The sequence below is a fragment of the Nesoenas mayeri genome (assembly GCF_963082525.1).
Source record: "Nesoenas mayeri genome assembly, chromosome: 7".
Lineage (NCBI taxonomy): Eukaryota > Metazoa > Chordata > Aves > Columbiformes > Columbidae > Nesoenas > Nesoenas mayeri.
Window position 1 is genome coordinate 27203060 of NC_137551.1, and position 26123 is coordinate 27229182.

Consider the following 26123-nt stretch of genomic DNA (forward strand, 5'->3'; position numbering starts at 1 on the left):
TAATCAGCAGAACATCCATTGACATAAGTGGAAGGACCTGATTGCCTCCAGCCCAGGACTGTACCTGCTGAGATCAATGACAGAAGCTCATGCATGATGAGGAACAAAACCAGATCCCTCAGCAGGATACAGCTGTTGGAGGATTCCCCTGGATGTTGGCTGCACTGGGCTTCTTTTTATTTCTCCTCTGCTCACCTTTTCACAGGAACAAAAAAATCAGTTTTCTTGCATAGACATAAGGCGGCAGAAGGTCTAACTCCCACCCCTTCAAAATTAGCCAAAACAGAGCTGTTCTTGAGCATACTATCAACGAGCAAAAGTTTGCAAATGACTTGGAGATCTTTGGGTGAGGGCACGGAACAGATTGAGCACAGTACAGCCCATCTGTTGGCCATTTACATGTATAACTGACATCTTATGCAGCACAAGGAGGTGAAACTCCATCTCTTCCTAAAGCAGTAACCAGTTCCACAGTGCAGCAGGATTAATTATATCAGGCAGCCAGTGACACTGGCTCTCTCCGGGTGTTACATGATGCCGCAGCATGTAAGAGAAGTACATTAATTCAATCCCTGAGAAGCAGCAGCAACTGGCTTTTCTTTTATTTTGAAATTAAAAAAAAGAAATAAAGCAAAAACCTTCCGGATAACAGGCTGACATGCCTGACAATTACAGCATTATAGGATATGTTCCGAATTAAATATAGTGCAATCCGTGAGAAAGTCAAACAAAAGCAGGAAAAGGCATATAAAATAAAGTGAACAGACATTTACAGCATGGTGTAATACCCAAAGGGAAAATGCCTCTCTCAGGTCTGAAAATTTCCACCAGAAATCTTGGAAATCTTACAGACTGCTCAGTATCCAACTAAAACAGCCACAGGAGGAGAAGATGGGGAGAAAAGACTGGGGGTCTTTCCCCAACATGATCCATCACAAGAGGGAATGCTGTTTCCCAGCCGAGACATTTAGTATTTTTCATACATAAATGCAGCTTCCTCTAAAGGCTCCACAGAATGAGCCCAGCGTTTGTGGCTAACACAGACTGGGAAAACATTCAGAGGTGCTGGTTTGGGATGACAGAGGCACTTGGTGCATCTTTGAAGAGCTTCTCAGAAAGCCCACACTGTCCTTTCACAGAGCAGCTATTGATGTCTCCTGCCAGAAGCATTTTCTTTCCCCAGTGCTAAATTAGACTGGCCTCATCCAACTTAACCACACTGGAAGATGCTTGGACAAAGACTACTTCATACTTTTCCATCTATGCATGGTGATTATATGTCCCTTGTTGCTCTGGTATCTACAGTGGATTTGGCCTGACAGCATCCCTGGGAGGTATGGCAATACCATAATGCCTGCTTTAGAAATGAATGCTGCAGTTATGTGGTACAGCAGGGTCATAAAGAGATGTCTGAGCTACACTGATGCCATGCCCCTTTGGGTCAATTGTCTTCTGAGGAAGGCTCATAATTTCATGATGGGGTGCAAGCATTTTGCCTTTTTTCTGGAGCTGGCACATCCAGAGCCAGCCCAGGTGCTCAGGCTGTGCAACATGGGCATGTCCTAAAAGGCTCGCTGCAGGTCACAGTGAAAGCCCTGGCTGGGGAGAAGAGCTGACCTCAACAGAAGAGTATCTTTCCTTACCTCCTGCAACTTTCCTTACAAAAATCACAGGCCTTAAGTGTTCATTCAAACTGCATATAAGCAGCGAGAGACCAACATGCTCCTGACAAACACTTCAGTAATAGTGGCAATTGCCTTTGGACATTAAGGGGAGCAGGACAAAGCTCCCCATAACATTGGCCTCCAGACAGCAACAGAACTACATCTGAGAGCACTGTCAGAGCAAAGGTCCCATTTTTAAATATTATGGCAACCCTAAGAGCTTCACTGAAAGGGAGCAAAGCACCAAGGTCACTTCCATTAATCATCACTTCCTCCATCACCTGGGAACGTTAAAAAATATTTACCTTCCATCCTTGTTTAAATTTCAACCCTTTCAAGCCAACAGTTGAAATACAGCATAGCCCCACTGAGCTTTTTGGGTTTATGGGTGCATTAACCTTATTGAACCACTCCAAAGGTCTCACAGTGCAGAAATTGCAAGTGCCTAAATCTTGCCCAGGAGAGACCGTTTGCGCAGGCAGGAGCAGCTCAGCACGGTGCACATGCTGGGCAGGCTGGTGGGAGGCTGCAGGGCTTCAAACCCTCCAGTTTTTAGGAAACCCTTGGCAGCAGTGGTGAGCACTGCACTGCGGTGCAAGCAAGATGCTGGAGGGTGCATCCTAAAAGCAGCACAGAGCCATTAGCAGAGTGCTGCTATTAATTACATACTTGCTGTTAGCAAAAACACATGCCTAATATTAAGGTTAGCACAATTTGCAGGATGGTTTGGTTTGTTTTTTGCCCCAGTCTGTTTTGTCCAGAGCTGTCAGATTATTCAGGAAACAAAACTCCTGACCTGCCCCACATCATGACAGATTTAGGATGGCATCTTGCAGGGGGGCTGGTTCTTCATTTCAGCATCCCCTTGTGTGCCAGCCCTTCTGGGTCCCAGAAGTCCCCCAAAGCAATAGGGCTGTCAAAGGCTGGAGAATCACATCTGTCATGCAATACCATCTTCTACCCTTCCTCATTCCTCTCTCATAAAGATGTAACTGCTGATTTCATCGGTGTTTTAGGTGGGGACTACCCAGCCAGCCAGCCCCCATCTTTGCAAACGGATTTTGTTTGAACTGGTACTAAGCTGGTGCAGGAATGCTCTGAAACCTGATTTATACATTGAATGGTCACTGACTGTGCACCCACAGACTCCATCATTAGAGAAACTTCCACTGCTCATTCAGTGGTGACCACAATTTTAACTAAACCCGCTTAAAAACACACCCTTAGTTAAATTGGTAGAGTTTTGTGAGCCTGCAAGACTACTCCTCTGCTTACACTACTACGAGAGAGATGAGACTTCAGCTCCAAATGTATGAAACTTAATCCCTCTGTTTTCATAATCTACATCTTCTCTACAGCCTGTTAGCTCTGCTTGATATATTGTCCCCTGGAAACCACGAGTAACTTCAATATTGAAAACAGAAACAATAGCTCCAAACACAACGGCACATTTTACTTCGGAAACTCCATCTGAAATGGTATCTACTCATCTCCATAGGACACTGCTCATAGCTCTGGGGAGACGGGGGAGACCAACCGTCCAGCTCAGTACAGTGAAGAAACTGTGCCAAGCACAACATAACCACAGGTTTTAACTCCATGCTGGGAGGAGACTCCTTTGTCTTCTTTTCTCCCTACCTCCAAACCCTGAGATGTTTTGCCTGCATATCTAGTTCCAAACACGTGTCTCCCATCTTTGGGGGGGATTTAGAAAGGAGCGCAGACAACAAATCCCACCGCAGGAGCGGGCAGGCAGAGCTGCACGTGTAACAGATACCTCGCTCTGCACCTCGGGGGAGGCGAGCAAGCAGCCAGCAGGACAGGCGGTTTCCAGCAGTTGAGCGCCAGCTGCCAGCCTTTGTGTCCCCAGCCCCAGTGCTGCCTGGCCCTGGGTGCCAGCATCTGCCCACGGTGCTTATCTGGCATGTAGGGACAGCAAAGGTGTCCGGTGCACAGGACAGACAAAGTTGAAGCTGGGGTTGCCCACTTGGGCTTGCAATGGAGGAAGGGGAGGATTTGGGGGCTGGAATACAAAAACAAACATCGGCTTGCAACAGTCTGTCCTTACCAGTGCCTATTGCAATGGCATCCCATGGTTGGGCTTCTCTCTGTACCTTTATTTCTGGGCACAGAAAACAAAGTCCACAGGTATCAGAAAGCACAACACAGGCACCTGAGCTGGATTTTCAAACCCACACCAGCTCCTTCCAATCGCTGCCCCAACATGCATCATGGACACTGTTCTCTCTTTGAAAAAAGACAGGTATTCGGGTAACATCTGCATCTTTAAAGACCATGCCCTGAAGAAGGATCCCAGGGGACCCACGTAGCTGTCCCAGAGGACCTTGCAGATGGACCAGACCGTGACGCAAGACTGCAGTGGAAGGAGGGACAACACATTCCACAGGACAAATCCGACCCAGGCCCCTGAAAAGGGAGGCTGGGACTAAAACCTTATTTTTGTAAGTACAAGTCTGCCTGAGAAGCTTTGTTAATTTAATTAAGAATGAAAGCAAATCCTGGGAAAGTAGATGGGTTTGGATGGCGGCCACATGTGTGTGGCTCAGAGCACGGTGGGCATAGCGAGTGTTTATGGGGCCTCTGTGTTACGCTCTCATGCTCATGTGTTACTCCAGGATTTTCATTCAGATAATAATCATCCAACCCTGGATACGCCTCTTGCAGACCAGATGGTATTCTGTGTATCATACCAACTAATCACATGTAATATTTCACAGGGTATTAAAAGCATTGATGGAGGTCTTTGACAACAGTGGGGGGCTTTTTGATCTTTTTTAATCTTAGCAGCTTTTAAGTGGTACAGGCACATTGTCAGGGCTGTGATTTTTCCCAATTTGCAGATGATAAAACTGCTGCAACTTATGAGGGACAAACTGCACACGGAGACAGATGGCTGCATCAGGGTGGAGAGGGACTCCTTCCAGCTCCATCCTCCCATCAGGAGGTTTCCAGCCTCTATCCCTGCCTGGTAGCTTTTGCAAGACCTGATGGTGGGACGGTGGCTAGCAGGACCATGCACAGCAGGTACCCGGTAAGCTGCTCTCTGTAATGAGCAGTACGGTGCCGCCTTTAAAGCCAGAACTGTTGCACCCACGCTGGAGATGTTTCTCCCATCACTGTGGGGACAGCAGCTTCTTGAGCTGTAAGTCAAAGGTGGCCACAGAGCCACTTGGGCTGCACATGAGCACCCCTTGCTTCATAGGCAGCTGGCTACACATTCAGCTTGCCAGCGAGCACCCATGCCTGCTCTCCTCTGGCAGATACTATTCCAGTGACACCAGGAGAGGTGCAGGACAAGGGACTGTTTGTACATTACTGGGTATGTATGCTGTCATAAAATGAAAACACAAGATTTCTTCAGCCTGTCTGTCCACACATGCAATCCACTCTGGCCAGGTAAAGGATAAACTAATTATATGATGCGGGTGTACTTGGGTGATGCAAGGAAAGGCTCTTGGAGAGAGCAAGCCACAGGGAATAGGCAGCCACAATTCATCCCATCCAGCAGCTCCTTCCCAAACATTTCGGAGGGGATGGTGGTGACCTATGGGTTGCTTTAGTGGCCAGGCTGATGTCCAACACGAACAAGACCATTGAGGATGCAAATTTCTTTGCCTTTCCATGTCGTGTGACCAGCTTTAGAAGCTGGATGGGGCAGACAGACAGGCCAGACAAGCATAGCAGTCATCTTGCAGTGACCCTGCTGGGCACTGCGCAGGCATCCAGGGCTAATTTCTCATCATCCCTGTGGGTTTCACTTGTCTGTTTTGTGCTCCTCCCCATCACATAAATCCACAATAAAAAGACATTAGACTGTGAAAACATGCCTGCAAATGTATTGGAAAGTCCAAGTCTAACCAACAAGCTGCAGGTACTGCACAGTTCTATTCTGCCCCAGCCCCTGACTTGGGCAGGGAATTAACATTTCACAGACCCTCCCCCAGAAACTACTCAACACTTTGTCACAAAAAACATCCAGGCAATGAGATTCTGGCCATGTCCAGGCCCTGTAATTCCCCTACCAGCAGCAACCAGGCTGTTTGATGGCACTGCCTTATCTAGACCTGACTGCTGGTTTTGTGAGCCCATCTGATCCTTGTGTGCTCCATAGGGTTATTTATTTGATCAGTCTTTACTGTCTCAGCATTATAGCTGTAAGGGATCACAGTACAGCTTCTCTAGGGAACCGCCTCTTCAGCCATCTGCAGAACTTAGCCCCAAAACTTCATTTTTTTTAAAAAAAAAGGATCCCAAAAAAGAAGTGAAGTGAGGAGAAGGTGGGAGGAGAAACAACACACCAACTGCTTTCTAACAGGACATAAGCAACTTTGAAAATTAGATAACACATACGTACCCCGCTGGGGAAAGATACACTATTTTGGAGCACGGAATGGCCTGTTTTCCATCAGAAAGCAAGACACCGGCTTTACCCATTCCCAGCTACTGCTAACCTACCTTCATTATCAAACACGGATAGAAAATGGCATGGAAGGGCAGCAGCTACACACCTGTGGCCAGCAGAAATGCAAACACAGTGAACTGCTCTTTGCCAGCAACCCAGATGCAAAGTTATCTCGCTTAATTAGGGCTTCCTTTGGGGGGAAACCTTGGCTCGAGTAACTGAACAAATAAATTACACTACCAGACACACACGCATACACACAAATAACCTATTTTGCTCAGCCAGGTGCAGACGATTGTTTCTAGCCCTTCATCTGCGGCTGGTGCACGTCTCTCCATGAGGTCAGATGCAGGAGAATGTCGTGCTAGACAGGAATGGAGGAAAAGCTGAGAGCAGCTTAAGAAAAGCAGAAACAAAACTCAGAAGAAATTTTCCCTGCTCTAAGAGGTGCTGAGATGTGGTTATATGTGCTTCAGCACAGAGGCTTTCAACACGGTCTGAGCGTCACACTGCAGATCTAATGTGGTTAAGGAGGCTTTGAAATCTCACCCTTGCTTTGAACCTTGCAGATTAGTATCAACATGGAGAAGGATTTGAAGCTGGAGGAAGATGCTCATATTTCGAAAGCAAGCACCAGCAGGCCGAGGGGAAAGCAAAGGGGCTGTTCTCCATTACAGGCAGCAAGATCAGCCTAGGCAGGTGGTTCCCTTGCCTGAGTGTGGGACAGAACAGTATTAAATGGTGCAAATACAACAGAAGCTTGAAAAGGAAAACAAATTTCCCTTCCTAGCTATGTTAAGGCATGCAACAAGGCAAACCACCAGACAGCTTCACTTGACTTTCTGTTAAAACTGAGCAGAAGAATATGATTCAAAGATCAATGTTTCAAATGACAGATGGGCTGACACTGTAACAGTATCTCATCTACTTAAAAGCATCTCTCAAATGTCAAAGGTGGAAAAAGAACTCCAAACTTTATATCCGGAGTCTGAATGTGTCCCTCGAGGTATTGCTTCCAAATTTGATCCACACAGAAAGAAGCTATTACTAACAACAGATAGGAATATGGAGGAAGAGGAAACCCAGAGGAGAAAGAGATACTGCTGGGAGTTCTGGGGTTGACTCTCCATGTAATGCTGACTGACAGGAGTCCGCCAAGTCCAGGAGATGTGCAGGTGCCCTGTGCGCCTGCAATCAGATGAAAAACCAATGAAACTGCTCAGAAAAGCAAGAGCCGATTTCTGCAAAAATCAATGATTTCTGGGTTGTAGAAGGATCACTTTTCCATGCTCAGGTACTTCAAGCAAAGGTGATTTTTTTTTCCCCACAATGCCACCGGATTTTCAGGTACAACCAAATTCCCTTCCCAGGGAAACCTCTCTTACATTTGTCTTTGGAACGGGAAGTCTCCAGGAGCTATTACAGTGCCACTGGCAGCAGTGAGCATACTGGGATCGTGTAGGCAATGAATAACTACAAACCGGCTTGTATTCTTTAGCAAGAGGGTGGTCAAACACTAGAACAGGCTTCCCAGAGAGGTGGTCAATGCCCCAAGCCTGTCAGTGTTTAGAGGCATTTGGGCAATGCCCTTAACAACATGCTTTAACTTTCGGTCAGCTGTGAAATGCTCAGGCAATTGGCCTAGATGATCATTGTAGGTCACTTCCAATTGAAATACTTCATTCTAATACTGAAGGCCTGTATTTCTGATGTTTAAGATGATGACAATCTTGTAAGATGAGAATTTTCTGTGAACTTTTACTGTCCTTGGACCAGAACCCAAAACCTAGGACTGAATTTAAAACTCCACAAAATGATCAGTCTGGGCTCTCATCATGACCCCAGTCACTGCTACATCTGGGCACCTGATGGACACGAATGAATTTATCCTTTCAAAATCCATGGAAGATGAAAGGTCTTGCAGAATGAGGAATCCAAAGTCCAAATCCCTAAAATCCAGCTTTTCTGCTTTAGTCAGAACAGAGGAAGAAAATAAAAAGGTCTTCTTCCTTGCGATGCTTTAAACATCCTAAGACAGAGGGCAAATACATCTTATGTGTTTTTACACTATGAAATACAGTTTGCACAGGATGTAGAAGTACAAAAGATCACTGCTAAACTTGCCACCCCCATGGAGGAAAACATCCCCCAGTGCCGGTGGGCTGGAGCAGCTGGAAGCTGCGACTGTGGCCTCCCCTGCACGAAGCTCTGGCTGCTGAGCTCCCCAGGGCAGGGGCACAGCCAGTGTCCAGCACACGTAGCTCCATCCTGAAGTCTCAGCCCAGTTGTCTCCATCTTCCTTCCCTGTATCAGTAAAATGCTGCTAGCAGTGTAAGGCTTTTATCTCAACAGAGAACCCCCAAGTTTAACTAATAATGGGGAACAAAGGGATTATTTCTTTCAACTCATATTTATCAGGGCTTGTGGCTTCTCATGCATTTTCCAGCGCCTAACACCAGAGAGACCTAGTTCTCCTCAGAGCTGCTATGTGCTACTGAAATACAAATAAATTAACAGGTCACCACGAGAAAAGGAAAGAGTTAGTTTTCCATTCTGAAGACTGACTTATTTGAGAGCCTGGAGTACCTGAAATCAAAATTTAAAAATATATTTAAAGGGCTGTCTTTTATAGAGGGACTTTGTTATGACGTGGAAAATTCACAGCTCCTAACATCAAGCCATGGGTGGAGGGAGTCTGGAGTATGAATTAAAAATAATGTGGTTGTTTGCAGAAATTAGCGGCACCGATTTAAATCCACACTCCTCTCCCTCCTCAAATAATCACCCTGTGAACGGAGGTGGTTTATGGAGCCCTCTGGAAAATGTTCCTCATGGCCTCCATTCCGAACCCAAAATAAAATACATCACATCACAGCAAATACTTCACCAGGGTGCTGCTCTCTCTTCCCCCCAGCCCACGCCTCCCATTTGTTGCTAATTAAATGAAACAGCAGGTGCTTAGACCACAAGCGCAGCACGGCTGCAATGAGTGCAGTGATTAAATCCCCCTGGAATGTCTTCTTGGAGAGCTGCATCTTTCCAGGGACCGAACTCGAAGAGGAAAGATGAGATTAGAGGCAAGGGCTGGGTCAGTCCTTGGCTGCGAGCTCCATGATCAGAAGGCGCTTTCGAAGGATGGGTCACTAAAAATGTGAGGTTTCTGGGGAAGATGCTGGTTCCTCTCTGTTTTGCCAAGCCCCCTTCCCAGCATCCTCAGTATGGGGTGCATGGGAGGTAGCATGCTCTGCCCCTGGGCTGGAGACATCTCCTTTCTCACCCAGTCGAGACCAATCGCCCCAAGCCAGAGCAGCCTCCCCCACACAAAGACATGTAGGCAACTCAAATCTTCAGGCAGTGATTAGCAATGCAGTCCCCAAGACAGGAGTTACAGCAGCCTAACCTTGGCTGAGGCCAGGAAATGGATGCACAACAAGTTATGGTGTCAGAGCTGGCCACGAAGGTAATCAACTGTGTCTGAACATGTGACACATCAAGCCACACTAATGAGATGTTCCTAGTTGCCACTCAGAGCAAATAGGTGCAAACCCAAAGATGAGTTTTGTAACAGCAGCTCATGCTCTGGGACGTCTTCTCACACCACAACTTCTGGCATAGCCAGTTATCCACTCACCTCCACACTGCAACCCCATCCACAGGTGCTGCTCAGCATGGACTGAACCTGCCCCCTTTCCTCCATGGGAAAGAAAACAGCTCTTGCTGCCACGAACGCCATTACCAAGCCTCACCTCCAGACACAAGGAATCAAACAGCACATGCTGTTCTGCTATGGATAGGAAATGGGCAATGCTGTAGGAAAAGGGCAGGCATGGAACAAGGGGCACGTACAGGCAGCCAGAGCTGAGCACCCTATCAAACCAGCTCTCCCCTGCATCCTGCTGTGGGGCTTCCTTGTTGTCTTCAAGTGAAGTCCCTCCCCTGCTCCCCATCCAGCCCACTAACAGCCATGGCTCCATCCCACCCCAGCATGCCAGTCTTGCTACAGTGACTTCCCATTGACACAAGCTGGGATGACTTCCATCACCCAAAGTGCACCAGCGAGTACTAACACAAGAAGACCCTAAACCATTTACCAACCAGGATAACACAATACAAGCCTGGAAATAAACTCCTCATCCCTTCTACATATTCCACTCCTGGCAGCAAAAGTCCGTGGGATCAGGACATAATCCCAAGAAAGAAAAACACTGTTTATATTTCTGCTGAGCAGTTCACTTCTATTCGGTCACTCTGCTGACATTTCACTTCTTCACCAAACTCTGTTAGAAATGGCTGGGGGCTCAGGGGGAGGAAAGGGAATGTGGTCATTAAGGTCTGGCTTAGCTACTGTAACACAACTAACATTTGGCTCTGTTCAAAAGACTCCCAGCTGAAGACTTCAAAGCATTTTACAAACATTAATGAATAAACTTTCTCCAGGAGGGCTGACTATAGCCCCCATTTTATGGGTGGATATTTCCAGATAACCTCCCTGCCACACCAGCAGCTCCCCGCTCCTCATTCCACATCGCAGACTCTCGGCTCCTAATCAAACAAAAAGCATCCCCACACCAAGGCAGTGAAACATACTTTGACCTAAGAGTGGAACAGGATTTGACATGAGGTTTCTTAACAGCATCAGGCAGGAAACTACAGCCCTAGTGCTCCTGCAGCCCACAGCACATGCCTGCTCAGCTGTGTAAGCCAGGGCTGTCCCACACCCAGAACAACCCCAAACTTTGCAGGACTTCCCACCACCTTGGAAATCCTTTTTGTAAACTTCTCTCTTTGCTCAAGGATAGCCAGGGACCACCTTTGTGGAGCACACCACCCTTTACCACTCCATTTGCCTAACTTCCAGATCCCAATGGCAAGGGAATCTCTGCCACCTCCTGAAACACCAAATGCTAAATCCTAACCTGGTGTGCAAGTGAGATGCATCCAAGACTGGCACCCTCTAACCTCCAGTATGGTAAAACAACGAGTGTCACAGACAACTACACAGGTTTTTGCAAAACTGCACCAACAGTCACCAACACACCAAAAACTACAAGACAATCTGGACTTGTTCTGGGGACACTGGGGTTCACTGTGTGTCATCCTAGAGCATATTCCTTCTCCAGGAAGACACACGCACCAGTTTTGCTCAGGCAGCAGCAGCACATCACTGCAGTGACCGGGACGAGCCTTGACTTGGATTTCAAAGCTCCCCAGATCACAGAGAGGCCAAAACTCACTGGGCTGTCAAAAAACAGAGATTAGTCACATAAAAAGAAAAGCCTGTGAAATAATTTTTGCTCCAGCTAGGTAAGATATGCTGCCTATAAGACAGAACTTTGATCATTAAATTCTTCTTAGTACTTCGAAAAATGTTTTTCCCTGTTATTATTTTACTTAGTCCCTTTCTGCTTTGCTTTCTAACTCCTTCCCATTTGGTATTTTCCTCTCTCTCCCTCACACAGCAGTTTCATGGTTTGTCCTTCACTTCTCTCAAAACACCTGGCCGAAGGTAGCAGCTCAGCAAGTCCCACTGGTTTTAACACACCCTTAAAAAAACCTCAAATGTACCCAGACTCAGGCTCACATCTCTGATCTTAACTCAGTTTGCAAAAACACTGCTAAATCGATTAGGATCTGCCCTTGACTGCACCTAGTGAATCAGAGACATCTCTGCATCAACACTGATGCCTCATGAATGGCTTTCATATAGAGTCCTACCTGCACTGTAGATTTACAGAAATTATCTTAAACACACAGGGATGCTTTACTGAGTCTCTGCTTAATCCTTTGAGAGCTTGCTCACAGCTTCTGCCAATGAAGAATTTGTCAGCAACTCACTCCAAAGCATGGATGTTCTCACTAGACTGCAACTCCCAGCTCTCCTGGCTTTGCACTATCACAGGGTCTCAGCTGCGCTTGTATGAGTCCCATGTGCAAGGACCCACCTGCAGCATTAGGGACCCACCTGCAGCTCACAGCAGCCCTGCTGCAGCTGCAGGCCCGAACAGTGTGACTCTGCTACATATCTGCAGCTCCTACCCAAAATTAAGCCCTTGGGCTTTGGACCTGGAATTGTTGTGGATCAGAAACACACCCATGGGATGCTCCCAGGACATATCTCCTCTCACACAATTGCCAAGGGACCATCAACCCTGCCATGCTCCTACTGAGGACAGGCAAGGAAGAGCAAATGCAAACCCAACAGTTAAATGGGACAGCTTCAGAAAACCACAGCCAGTGCCAAAAGATCTGATGTGCTATAAGAGTTCAAGTCCTTTCCTGCACAGATCCTGTAGACCAGCTCTCTGCTTTTAAATGAAAAGCAAAAAGCAGAGAGCAAAGTCCCAAGCTTGGTGGAGTGTTGTTCAAATGGGGCACCCAGTAAGGAGGGTACACAAAGCTGTTCCCCCAGCGCAAGAGGACTCTTGGTTTCTGCATGACTTGCCATCATCTGCTCAGCAGCGTGGCTTCCCTGTGGGTTCTGCTGCCCTGACCACTCCCCACTGGAGACTCATCGATGCTTCCCCTCAAGGAGGGAAAGGGGAAATGGCAAAAGACAGTTCTGCAGTGGGAATACTTGTGTTCGCACGAGGCATAAAGCTGCTCTGGTTGCAGAAAAGGAGAAGAACGTCAGGCTCTAGGCACGCAGGGAAGGAATAAGGCAGAAAACTTACTCCCAAATTCACGGTCCATACACTGCTGCTGCAGAAAAGGTCAGTTGTTCAGGTGCTACAGGGAAGAAGCAAATAGCACCCAACACTCATAAATCAGTCTGAGGTGAGGCTGATCATGAACCTTTCCTATGGAAGGCAGAACTACACACAGCCCACAGTGGAAGAGACGCCAGTTGATACTTTTGTTTGTCCTGTAAGCAAAGCCTGGTGTAACAGGACCAAGACCTACAGCTCCTTCCAGACACAGCCTGCCCACATCTGAGCCTGCAGGAGCAGAAGGCTGGGAGGGGCGAGGTGGCAGGGAAAAGAACCCTGACAGAGCCCTGCATAACCTTTCCATTATGGCCAGGCAATTTTCTATTTGCACTTAAATGCAATAATGTAAATAAACTCTCCATAACCCTTGCAGGGCTATTTAGGACGTTTGCAAAAACAACCAGCTCCTCTCATCGCAAGCCAAGGGATGCGAACACAACAGGCACTTCTCATCTCAGTCTCTGCACACTTAATGAAAGTGAACGATTGTATTCCCTGCACAAAAGCAGAATTGTGTTTCAGGGCTGGGGGTGTGAACTCCATGCGATTTTCCAGCAGTATAAATAATTGAAAGCTGAGTGCGATTAGGGGAAAGCGGCGAAGTGGTGGAGGGGGTGGAATTGTCATGCCTGAACTTTTTGGGCTGGGGTGCTTCAGGAAAGAAAGGCCATGGAAAAATCCCGCCGAGGAATTTAATTTTCACACAGAGCATCCAGGAAAAAAAAAGAAAAGGCTGATCTTGATCTGTGGTAAAAGAGGAAATACGCTAATAAAGTGGCACTGGGAGAATTCACTGCCTGTGTGAGAGCAGCCTCAGAGCTGTAGCTTTGGCTGGGGCTGGTCCCACAGCCAAACTGCTCTCCTGCATTTTATTGTTCCAGCAAACAAAACCTGGAACAAGGTTAACAAACAAGTGGGCTCCTCCCAAAGCTGAGCTTCAAATCCTGCTGTGGAGACCTAACCGGCTATGACGAGACCTTCCAACACCACAATAATGGAGATGGAGAGAGGGTAACACAGGAGGCATACGTTGAACCTGCACATGCTCAGCTAAAGAAAGACTTCCAGCCCAGGTTTACTACAATTCTGCATAATCCCTTGTATGACATGTTGTCCAGGGACAAAACCAGGATGCATGGGTCCAATACCAAAATTTTCCATCATAGTTTAGAATTTTTGGCAATTTCAGGCACGTTTTTCTAACTGTGTGCTTTCCACTATCACCACAACCTTGCAGGGACTCATGCATTCCAATGCATTTGATTTTTAATAGGAAAAGTAATCAACAGCTATGAAATAGGCCTAAATCCTCAGTTGATCTAAGTCAACCCAGTTAATTTGGAGGAACTTGCTCCTTTTCTTCTTTGTGGCTGTATCCAGAAGAGACCTTCCCCCATTGCAGGGTCCTCACCACCCTCGCAGCCTCCAGGTTAGCGACAGGCATGGGATGTAGGTACTGACAACAAGAACTTTCACAAAACAAACCTCTAGAAAGCAAGGTAATTACTCCCTCCCATCAAGTAACCCTTTTGACTAATTTCACTGCTTTCTGTACCCTTCCTGTTCCTCAGCAGAGTGGCTTTAATTCTTTATAAATCAGGTTCCCACTACAGACAATATGAATTAATCCACTGGGAAATCTGGATTCTGCAGAGCTGCATTCCAGTTCTGCAGAGCTTCCTTGGGATTCTTGGACTGGACTCTGCTCAAGTTAAACTCTTTCTAGATAATTCATAAAAAATACATACACACAAAAAGCAGGTAAAGCAATTTGCTTATAGGTTCCAAATAATATCCACAGAGACTTTTCCAGTCTTTGTCCTGTTCTAAAAACAGTATCCCATGAATATATGAGCATCTGGTAATGTGGCATTACTTCACAGCTGCCAGATCCAAACCGGAGAGAGAAGCTGAACCAGAAACTGGCATCACAGCTGAATTTTCCCAAATCTTTCCCAAAGCATACACAGCTTTAGGTCAAGAGCTTTCAGTGCGGGCTTCTCTCCAATACTCAAAGTCCACACATCCTCTAAAAAACCCACCCCACTGGGCTCTTAATAAGCAGTGAGAGTCCATCACTGCTGAGCTCTGCCACCCATTTAGTTTCTAACATTTCCCTGATGGTAGCTGTAGCTCAGCAGCCAGGAGAAGCTCTGGTCCAGCTGTCCAGGCTCAGAGCAGTTGCTGGGGGCTCCTACCCAGGATACTTCCAACAGCTGCTATTTCAGAGATTGGGTCTCCTGAGGGAGCTCTGCTTTATGAGCTCTCACTCTCCACCTGAAATCAGAGCCACTTTGTAACTCCACACTTCCCTCTGAACCCCCCAAGGCCTTTCTCCATGAAGCAGACAGAGCTGGCAGTCAATGCTGTCCCAGCATCATCATCATCATGCACCTCGGAGATGGAGTTCACACTCCTCCCTTGTTGATGAGATAAACAGGGCACTCGATGTGAGATCTGAGCCTCGTGAAATCACACAGAGCAAAACGCAAACCTTAGCACCATCAGAGACAGCAATTCCCAAAGCATTGCCCACATTGGGTCACACACCATCCAAGCGCTGCACTCTGCAGCTCCACAGGACTTTGAAGAAGCAGCAGACTGAAAACGCGCAGCCCCCTTGGGCCCAGGCTCTTACCTTGACAAACAAAATTTCTCTGCTTGCCAAAAGCACACAGTTGAGTAATTCTGATTTATTCCAGCAGGGATCGGAGATATGCCTGTGCATCCACACATGCACTCCCCTACAGTGACAATGGAAGATGCTCTCTAAGAAGGTGGAAGAAGAGCAGTAGGAGACCACGTATAGTTAAAAGTATGCAGTAAAGAAGTTAACAACCTCTTTGTGATGCTCCCAATCTTTCTAAAAACAAAGAAAAAAACCAATAAAAACACCACCCAAAACAAACAAACAAAAAACTCAATCTACTGATTTCTCTAACTACATATAGAGCCTGTAGCATGATTCAGTTTTGTTTTACTTCTAGGATCAGGAGCCTGCCTAAAGAAGAGCTACCAACTGAATGCTAACAAAGATCTGCCAGCCTTGAACTTCTGCTCAGAGGCTGCAAAAGGCAGAAAATCAGCAGCAACAGTGAATTCCCTTCAGCAATCAGAGCAGGTCACTAACTGTGCAGCCCCTCTGGAGTGCCTCTGATTGTCGCAGCACAGCCCATGAGGAGATAACACAGACAGAGGGAAAACCTCATCTTCAGAGAAGCCTACAACTCCTATAAGACCTTAGAAGTGAATTGGTATTTAATCTCAGTCAGATAAAGCAAAAGCTTATTGATGGTGTCATAAAATGTTTCAATACTACCAATTCCACACACAGGACTTGTCACAGAATCATAGAACCATTTCAGTTGGAAGAGACCCTCAGAATCATTGAGTCCAAGCATAACCTAACTCTTGCACTAAACAATGTCCCTAAGAACCTCGTCTAAACACCTTTAATTATCTCCAGGGATGGTGACTCCACAACATCAAGCAGAATTTCAGCATTGTATGAAATAATGCCCATGTGGTGTAATGACCCCAAACAACATTCATCACAGTCACTGATGCCATGGTGGGGTCCAGGACACTGGTCTTGTGTAGCAAGGGAATGGAGGAAGACGCAACCCTCAGAGATGCAGCTTCCAGAGATTCCCATCTCACAGTTGGGTCAGGACAACCACCTATATAGAGACCCAGAACCTCACCGCCACCTTGTCTAGAATATGTAAGACTCCTTTGGGTGTTCCTGGTATTGCAAAACCTTTTGTGCACAGTGAGAGGTTACGATGGCACTGTTGGAGCCACACCTCTGACTGCCAGTAGTCCCCAGAGAAAATAAAAACCTTAATCCTTTGATAGTAAAATCTATTCCTGTCATTACAGAGGGCTATATCTACTGAATCCCCAAACCACCAAGACAGGGTGGTGTGGGTATCATCTCTGTTCTGGCCTTGCTGCCGTCACAGCCTGAGTTGCTGGCTGAGCCACCACCTCACTTTCTAAGCTCACCTGTGTCCCGGCCAGACCTACACATGGGGCAAGCAGGGGAGTATATTCAATTGGTGCTGAGTGTCAAATATTATCTCGCAACTACCACAGAGAGGATTCCCACACTGCAGAGTATGGGCAATGTTCAAGCAGGTGCTGTTGAGGCTGACAAGTACGGAAGCACGAAGGGGAGGGTTCCAATAGGCTAGGTCACTTTCTCAACTGCAGGTTATTTGCCGTGTTCATTGAACGTGGCCTCTATTGCAGCTTGGTCGGCACTTTGCCATTTCCCCATCATGGCCCTCATCTTTGTTTGACGTGTAAAGTCTCTAGAAACAAATACTGGAAGCTGAACAGATTGTTTTGCCAAGCAAACATTTAAATAATGATGGAAATAAGAATTATAAACAATTCCATTTATTCATTGAAGACAAACACACTGCCCCAAGCCAGCTGGTATCCTAAAACACTGGCTGAGGGCTAGAAGGACAAATGGTATTTAAATATCCTTTAAATCAGTTGAAACAACCATTCTCAGTTCAATAACCATATCAGCTATTCGGATTTTTTTGGCTGGTTGGTTGGTCAGTTTCCAGGGGCATCTCAATTCCCCCAGCAAGCTCTGTTGCTGGCAAGCTTGCTGCCGGGTTATTTTTCTGAGGGCAGGCGTTGGGAGGGGTCTCTGCTACTAAGAGCCAAGTCTTGCAAGCGCGGCTGGGCCGGGAGTTCCAGCACAGCTGCCGTAACACAGGAGGCAGGGTCAGCGCTCACAGCTCAGGGCTCCACCTGGAAATCTGGTTTTCTGCATCACCTGCAAACCTTGCCACTGCTGGGCCCTCCACACACTGTCCGGGACAGTAGCAGCAGACAACCGGCCTGTGTTTACTCGGAAGAAAGGACGTGCCATTGCTCCCCAAGGGGCCAGCGCTGACCTCTGGGAACAGACATGTTGACAGAGCCAGGTTCAGATTTCCTATGAATTTTCCCAGGCTTGTTTCAGTTTCAGTCCTGCTCTTAAGGAAGCTGTTTTCAGAACAAATCCTACATCCCAGCTGCTGGAGCGAAGTCCATCCCCACAGCCCCATCGCTATCAGGGACAGCCCTGAAGGCAAGCCCTGGTTCTGAACCTCATGGGTCAGATATGGAGCCAGGTCCCTGGGCTGGACAAGGATTTCACAGCAGCTCACAATATATGCAGCAGGGCTGGGATGCTGAGGCCCAGCATCTCACATCGAGGGAACAGAAGCAGAAGAAAATATGATCCTTGCACCCCAGACCATCCTGGCCAAGGCCAGCACAGCCCAGAGCAGAAGGAGGCACATGCTCTGACTGCAGAGCCCAGATTCCCTGCTGTGAATGCAGCCCAGCAGGAGCAACACCAGTAAGTAAAATCTTCCCTTCCTCCTCCTCCTTTGCCTTTTGTTTCACTGTGCACTCATCACACCACAGCTTGATGCAACAACCCTCTGCCATGCTGTTCACCTCCTCCCCATCCTATTCAACCCCACCTTCTCCTCCAGCTTTTCTGCCTGTTTCCATATGCACCCTCAGACACATACACGTAACCCAACAGAAACACCCCTGAGCTCGTCAGAGGCTGGGAATCTTTTTAACGCAAACCTCCCACGCTGTGAGAGGGGCAAGCTGCATCACGCACGAAGCCACATCCACAGCCCTCCTTCCCTTCCCACAGCACCAGGAGCTGCGTACAGGGTGGCACCTATGGAAGAAACATCGCACACCGCAGAGTGACCCTGCTGCTGTGGGTGACCAAGAAAAACAGGCAGTAATTCTGCTCATTCTGCTACAAAGGGCTGGCAGGTGAAGGGTTAGGAATCAACATTCTCAAATGGAGGAGCACGCTTGCCTCATTGCATTCTTACCTACGCTCTTCACCACTGATAAATTCAGCACATGCCTGGGCTTGTCCATTCACCACTCTTGCAGAGCTAAAAGGATGAAATGTCACAGAAACAGACACTACTGCACTGGACCACCACATTTAGGGACTGTGGGTCTCCACTTAGCAATTAACTAATGGAATGAATATATGCAATTCCATCAGAATCACATCAGGCACCCAGCACTGATTTCCCCTTAGCTCTGTCCCCAAAAGCTGTCAGGGCCTGTGCCAAATCATGGTGACCCACGGAAATGCAGAGTGCTCAGACATGTGGCATAGTTACTACCACCAAACTGGAAACCAGAGTGGGTGTTACAATATTTGATACAGCTGGGGCTAACAGAGAAAGGGACGTTTGCACACAAGAGCACGTAACGGAAGAACGATCAAGAGCAGCGGCGTTCAGATAAACTCCAGTGTGAGCAAGAAAAGCAGAAATACAGACTATCATTACTGGGTTTTATAGCACCATTTTTGTTTAATGTCCTCTTCAATGCTCAGTTACTCCATTACAGCACTGTAAACAATCGGGATGACCCTAGCAATAATAAATGAAGCTCCTGATGTTTTGTCGTCAGCCTGGAAACAAGTTACATCTCTTTCTTCTCCCTAATAAAATTCTTTATATTCTTTTTTTTTTCTTATGTTCTAATTGGCTGCTAGTGAGTTCCTCTTTCTGCGCCACTTTGAAGAAAACCTGCTTAGATCAGCACGCTGCATCAGGCAGATAATTTTTCGCTAACCAATACACAAAGCTAACACTTGAACAGAGCCCTGTTTATTTTCGTTTTCAAAATAGTGACATTTCAGATGTCTCCTTGCAGCCAAAGTGCCTGTGTGGGTGATTGTGTGGAGAGACGGCAATCTGCCTACCTAACATTCCTGCCGTGGCTCGGCGGGGACAGTGTTCACCTCTCACATGACCAGAAACACAACATGGGATTATGGCACGCCACTAAAGCCAGATGCTGAGCTTTGCCTTGAAGAAAGCTGCATTTCACTACTGTGAGAAAGGATCCTTCCCCAGCTCTGCACATGGAGGCCCAGCCATCCTCACGGGAGCAACGGAGAGGCCGGCATCTGAATGTAGGGTTCGGTCCCTCTGCCAGGGCTTTGGTCCTGTTCATACTCTGACTGCAGGCACCGACAGGCATGAAATCAGACCAGAACACTTGGAGTCGCTGGATAAAGCGTAGAAGATGAGCTGCTGGTGACCATGCTGCTGAAGCATGGTCACATTTTCCCTGCTTGGTTTGCTGGGGAGAGGGTTTCTCAGCAGGGAGGGGCAGCACACAACTGGGGTCATGACATCTACAAAAAGCCCAGCGTGGTACTGAGCAATGCGCAGGGTGAGGTGGGGAGCGGGGTAAGAGCCACCCTTCACACGTGCTGGCTGCAAACATTGCCGTTGCTTCCCAGGCCAGCATGGCCATTGAGAGGGTGAACTGGCTGCATCCCCACACTTCTCCACCTTATGCTTTGGGTAATTACTTATGCACACACCCAAATGCAAATCCCCATCCTGCTCACAGCCTTTGACAGCACTTTCCAGCAAGAAAAACACAAGCCTTACACCTGTAGATGTCTTTTACTGCAGAGTGGAAATGTCAGGAGTTATCCCTGATATCCCAATAGATCAATGTCCTTTCTCAGCATCTTTGGGAACAACAGGAGCGTTGCTGACCTGAACTACCAACTCAGGAGAGGACTCTCCTACCACCACCAGCAAATCCAACAGTGATGGTGAGAGACCTCAAACAGCAGCCAGGAAATGTGCATGAATAAGCCACCAGCCTGTTGTGAGGGTCAGCACTAGCTACAGGAGATGTTCACATCACCCTCCCAGTGATGGGCACCTCATGCACCCCAGCTCTGCACACGAGCTGAGCAGCCAGGCACAGAGTGCATGAGAAAACAGCACTTAAAATATTACAATAGGAGGTGGCTTTGACCCCACATGGTGCTCAGGAGCAAATGCCTCCCCAGGGCGACAGACAACAGATGATTGGATTTGACAAGCAATTTGTTGTAATGCTTTCATCTATGCAGAGATAATTCAATATTTTCAATCCTATTTACTGAAAAGTTGGCAACCACATGTATTCTGCTGCTATCATTTGACCCACGCTTAGTAGCAGATGCAACTTGGTTGCACAATTAAATGATGCAGCAACACCCTGATTTAATTTAAGCACGTATTTATAGATCTCTAGCCCTCACTGAAGCAGCACAGGGCTGACACTTCGCTTGTTGCATTGGGTTCTGTTTGCTATACTTCTCACACCTTCCTGGGGCAAAGTCCAGCTTCCAAATCCCACAGTATGTCCAGTCTCACTGTCCTAGTTCTCATCTTGAAAACAGCTTGACTTCCAATTCAAGCATACGCACTGCTGAAATAACACAACCAAACACTTCTGGGGTTTGAATCCTTGGGACAGAGCAGCCTCTTACTGCCTGCAGTGCCTAAGAGGATTTGCTAGAAAGTGTTTAAAAAAACTCAGTATCCAATAATGCAAGGGCTCTGAAAACCACTGAGCCATTTCCCACAGAGACAGTCGTTTGGGGAAGCATGGGCTCATTTTTAAAGAAATATGAAATTGCAGTAGTGAAATTAATTATCCGTATTCCTCCCTCCTTGCCCCTGGGCAGCCCCCTGGGTTTCCCCATGGATCCTATCCAGTGTCACTGTCAACACCAGGCATTGCAGTCCTGATTAAGCCGTTACAAGTCAGCCCTTGTTCCCCCACTTCCAGTCAAGAGCAAATGAGACACGTGCAGGCTTAGGAAGCCCTGAAGTGCATCTCTGTGATAGACACAGTGGGATGAGTGGAGCTGGCAGAGACCTGCAGACTCCAGCTGTTTTGGACAGGAGTGGTACCTGTGAACTACCTGAGCATTATTCACTGAGCATTTGCTTGATTTCCTGCTGGGAAGGCTACATGGGGACAAGCAGGGACACTATCAAGGTTACATTATGCTAAGGTCACATTACCATGTGTGGTATTAGGTCACAAAACACAGGGCCAACCACTGCTAGGTCAGAAGTTGTAGCTTCCACCAAAAGCCTAGAGATCACAGGCTATTTCCTCATCTGGAATGAAGTGAGGGGGATCTAATGAGACTGCATTGATGCCCAAAAAGCAGATGGCACACCCAATAGCTACTACATGTTCCATGACCAAGAGCCAGGTTCAGCCACTCGAGGAATGTGAGCTGACATCCCATGTTACTCCCGAGCTTTCATCATGAAAGGCTCTGCTCTGGGCTTTCTGTTGGAAACATAGCTCCTCCACTAAGGGAATCGTAGAGTGACCGAGAATCGCTGTCTGCAAGTCACGATATAGCCCAGCCTAGAGCCCTGCTACAAGCCAGTCATGGTTCAGACAGCAAACATACGGAATCCTCCACTGATAAGCCCTGAAACAGCTGCTTTACAACATCAGGATGATTCTCCTATAAATGCTGCTAAGATCTCCCTGTTGCAGCTGCTTGAACCTGGAGAAACACTATAAGCAGGTCCACCCGATACAGGGAGCTATTAACTAAGCATTAAGCCTAAGCAATTGCAAGCAGCTGGAAAAGAGGCTGCAGATCTTCTACAAAAAATCATATAATAGTTTGGGTTGGAAGGAACCTTTAGAAGTCATCTAGTTCAACCCCCCCTGCAATGAAGCTTTTCACTCCTGCTTACCCATATGCTGTGGTAAAGCAACATTTGCTACTGAGCAAGAATCACTGCACATCAAGCCATGAGTTTCCCAAAATGCAAAGGTTTCCCAATGTGTCCTATCCTTTCATTTGCTTTTCCAACTCCTTTTGCTGGCTTCATTAGAGCTCTAAATACAAGTTGCAATTCAAGACTCAATGCCCATTTCCCTTGCCTCACCTAGGAGATGCTCTGGCAGCATCAATAATAGCAAAAATATATAAATAAATAAAAATCACCTCTGGGAGTCTAAAATCACCTGACAGCAAGCCTGAGTACACAGAGCACTATCCCCATCCTACAGATGGGAAACTGAGGCACAAATCGTCACAGTGACAGGCGTACAGAGACACGACAAAACCACGGAGATCCCAGGTGAAGACCTTGGTTTTGGCAACTGTGCACCTCAAGCTGCAAGAGCTACAGAGGCTGTTGGGGAGGGCTGTCACTGCTCACACAGTGGTGGCCCCGACAGAGATCCCTGGGAGGGAAAAGGGTTAAGGAAGGGAATTTCGTTACTTTCTTGTCGTATTTTCTCGTGGGGGGAGAAGCGTTGTGCAAGCGGGAGTTTTCCACTGGCGCTAGGCCCCCTTGCACTTATCAATGGGACCTTTCAGGACTCAGTCCCTGATTGAGACATCATTTCCTGTCCAACACACTAACCCCATTGATAACTCCGTGCTTGATGGGAACTTTTCAAACCTACCAGGAAAGGCCAGGAGACCCAGAAGAGCATATACATGAAAACAGAACTGGGCAAAAAGGAAAAGAAGAGAGAGAAAGAAACAGTTTTGACCACAACCCGCATGCTGACAACAAATGTTTGTGATTATGTGATTATCTTCAGCAGGTACATGAGACACAAAGAAGCGACTGACATAATCTTCACAGCAATGGGACTGGCAGACCGGGTGCTTCAGACCAGTAAGAAGTGGAGAGGGGCAGAAGAGGAAGCTTAAGAACAACCCTCTTTTGTCTTCCAGCCACACGGCAAACACAGAAATCAGGACTGGCCATAGAAATGGTCCCATTTTCCACCAGAAGAGCTAGGAGGTCATAACCAATATAGCTTGCAGAAAAGGCTAGAGAGGTCCAAGTACCAGAAATTACACAAAAATGTGGAGCAATAATGAAACTAGAACTCTTCAAGGTATCTCAGATCAGGTACCCAAGGGAAGAACCTTTTTTCCCTAATTTATCATGGCAAACCAGCTCAATGTTATTTGCCAGGACACAGCCCAGCCAGCTGCATACAACCTTATATTGGCTGTGAGGACTCATTTGATATTCTAACCACAGCCCAGCTCCAACCACAAGCTCCAGCCCAAAACTGACATTTCCCTCAAAGTTCAGTAGTCTGTCAAACCACAGCTTTTGTCTCCACCTGTCTCCAAACAGAGATTTGATAACCCAGGCAGCTTTTGCTGCCTACAAAGGTATCAATGGATCTGGATTATTGCTAAGTAGGACGAGAGCCAGAAAATTCTCCCTCAACATGCAGGTGCCATGGAGCAGCACCAGAAATGAAGCAGCTGATGTCCATGCTGAAACTTTGTAATTTGGACTTTTCTAGTTTCCTGGCTTCAGACTTCAGCCAACAGCTACTCAGCAAGAAAGCTTTCGATGAAATCTAAATACACAAGCACAGAATACAGCAAGAGATCTGTGCAAAACCACAAGAGCCAGGACACCATCTGGCTGGGTAAATGGGTAGGAGGAGGGTCTGAAAGGTTTCCACTACCATCTCCATTGCGGCACTGCTGTGGGAGTGTGCAAAAGCTCTGTTGTTTTCAGCAATTTGGGTAAGTAGTTTCTGGGGGCTCAAAATGTAGCTACTTTTCTGTTCTAAGTGCATCTCAAGTATTTAAAATTAGATTCCCTTTTCAATAGGAACCATTCATGAAAATGTCAGCTTTAAAAGTCTTCACAGTGCAAGTTACTCACTGTGAGCATACCACCCACTTATCTTATACCCTACAAGGACAGAGTCTGAAAAGTTTCAAGATCATGACATGTAACAGACCAAGCAAGCACAAAGCCCTATTTAAAGGCACAACTAACCCAGCTGGGAACATGACTAAAAGCATGAATAAAAATAATACTTTATGTTAGACAAGACAGATTTACCTGCAGGTCAAAGAACTTGCTGTATCTCCGGTAGATGATCTGGGAAGTCAGGTCAGACCATGTTACATTGATGATATAGACCTGTTCAGGGAAAAGAAAGCACAAGTTACACTGGGTTCTGAAGCACAGGATATCTCCAAAAGCTGGACAGTCAGTAGAGGTAAATTCTGCATCTCATTGGCCACTCCTGCTCACAATGAGGAATATAATGCTGGGTGCAGGACTAGCCTAAATTAAAGCTGCTTCCCTGTTGCAGCCTTTAGCAGACACCTTAGGAGAGCACCCAGTGGTGTCCCAGCCATCTCCATCACCAGATTCCACTGATTTTGCTCTCTCTGGGACAAAAGCTTCAATCAAGTGATGACACATTTTCTTGTACACAGTAGCACACCCTGCTCTCAACCTCTACCACCCCTGAAGCAACAGCCCATGGTGGCTTGCTAATCTCCAGCCCCACGCTCCAGGTTTCCTTGCATACAGAAATGTGATCATGGCCTTTCCCAGACAAGACATGGTTCCAGTTCAAAAAGGAAATTCAAAGGGAACTCAGGTCCAGGTGGTTGTGGGATTACAGCTGTGCAACACAACCACTTACACACACCTGTATATGTGCAACAACCGCTCGACCCTACAGCACACAGCCCTTGCTGAGACACATCACTCCACTCAGCGCCTCTGGCACCTATCAGACTGATTCAAAGGTGATGTAAAGCAGGCCAGTGAGAGTGACAATGTTTTCTTACATCAGTGGAAACAGCAACACAAGCACAGAACAAGCCCAGGATTTCCCTTGTCCAGCCCTAGTCCATCCCCAAAACAACTGTCTTACAGAAACACTGTTTTGCCGGAAACTCTGATAAAAAATTATTTGCACGCACATGCACACAACTATAGATATTTATATACTACACAAGTGTTTCCTTTTGACACTAGTACCTCCAAAACATTTTTAAAAAAAGGAAAAACTGAGCCATATTCTGCTTTCTTATACTCTGGCCTTCAGGCCAAATGCTTGCTCTGCTACATTGATGACAGATACACAACAAGACTTCAGCAAACACAGGATGGAGCAATCGAGGGTGACCACTGAGGGTGACTACACAACACCAGTGTAATGGAAATCGCAGCTAGGCCAGCTCCTGGGTCTTTAAAGCAATTTCCAGGTTTCACATATGGAGTGAGATAAGGATCTGGCAGAGGAAACAGGAACGCATCCCTCCTCCCTCAGCCCCAGCGCTGCAGCAGCAGCTCTTCCCTTTGCCATGGACACAGACATGAAGCTCTGTCTCCAGCAATGGGGGATGGATAAACATCATCCTCGTCTCCATCTCCCCCAGAACAGTAGTCCTTTTTCCAAGGTGCTGATGCAGAGTAACTGCCTCTGTCCTGTTAATGATAGAAGGTATTGCATGAAAACCCCTGGAGGGACGATGAAGAACAGTTTTAACAATGCTTTTCCAGAGACTTCTAAGGGATTTTTCCCTTCTTCCTTCCTGGTAGGAGAGAGCTGTCATCTGATGTCCTGGAAACCATGGAGGTCCTACAGCCTCACTAGTCACTTCCCTCTCTCCTTGTTACAACCATGTTCAGCCCCCAAGGCAGTTTG

The 26123-nt window shown here is 47.0% G+C and overlaps 1 protein-coding gene across 2 annotated transcripts in view; it reads right to left on the bottom strand.

Annotated features, from left to right (window-relative positions):
• SH3PXD2A (SH3 and PX domains 2A) overlaps nucleotides 1-26123 on the bottom strand; it is a gene marked incomplete at both ends in the record, with an annotated part of 255377 nt that overhangs the window by 185718 nt on the left and 43536 nt on the right. For both annotated transcript variants that reach the window (XM_080348342.1, XM_080348341.1), the window contains one exon: nucleotides 24518-24598. In XM_080348342.1, the coding sequence (XP_080204468.1) occupies nucleotides 24518-24598 (81 nt within the window). The remainder of the gene's footprint in view (nucleotides 1-24517; nucleotides 24599-26123) is intronic.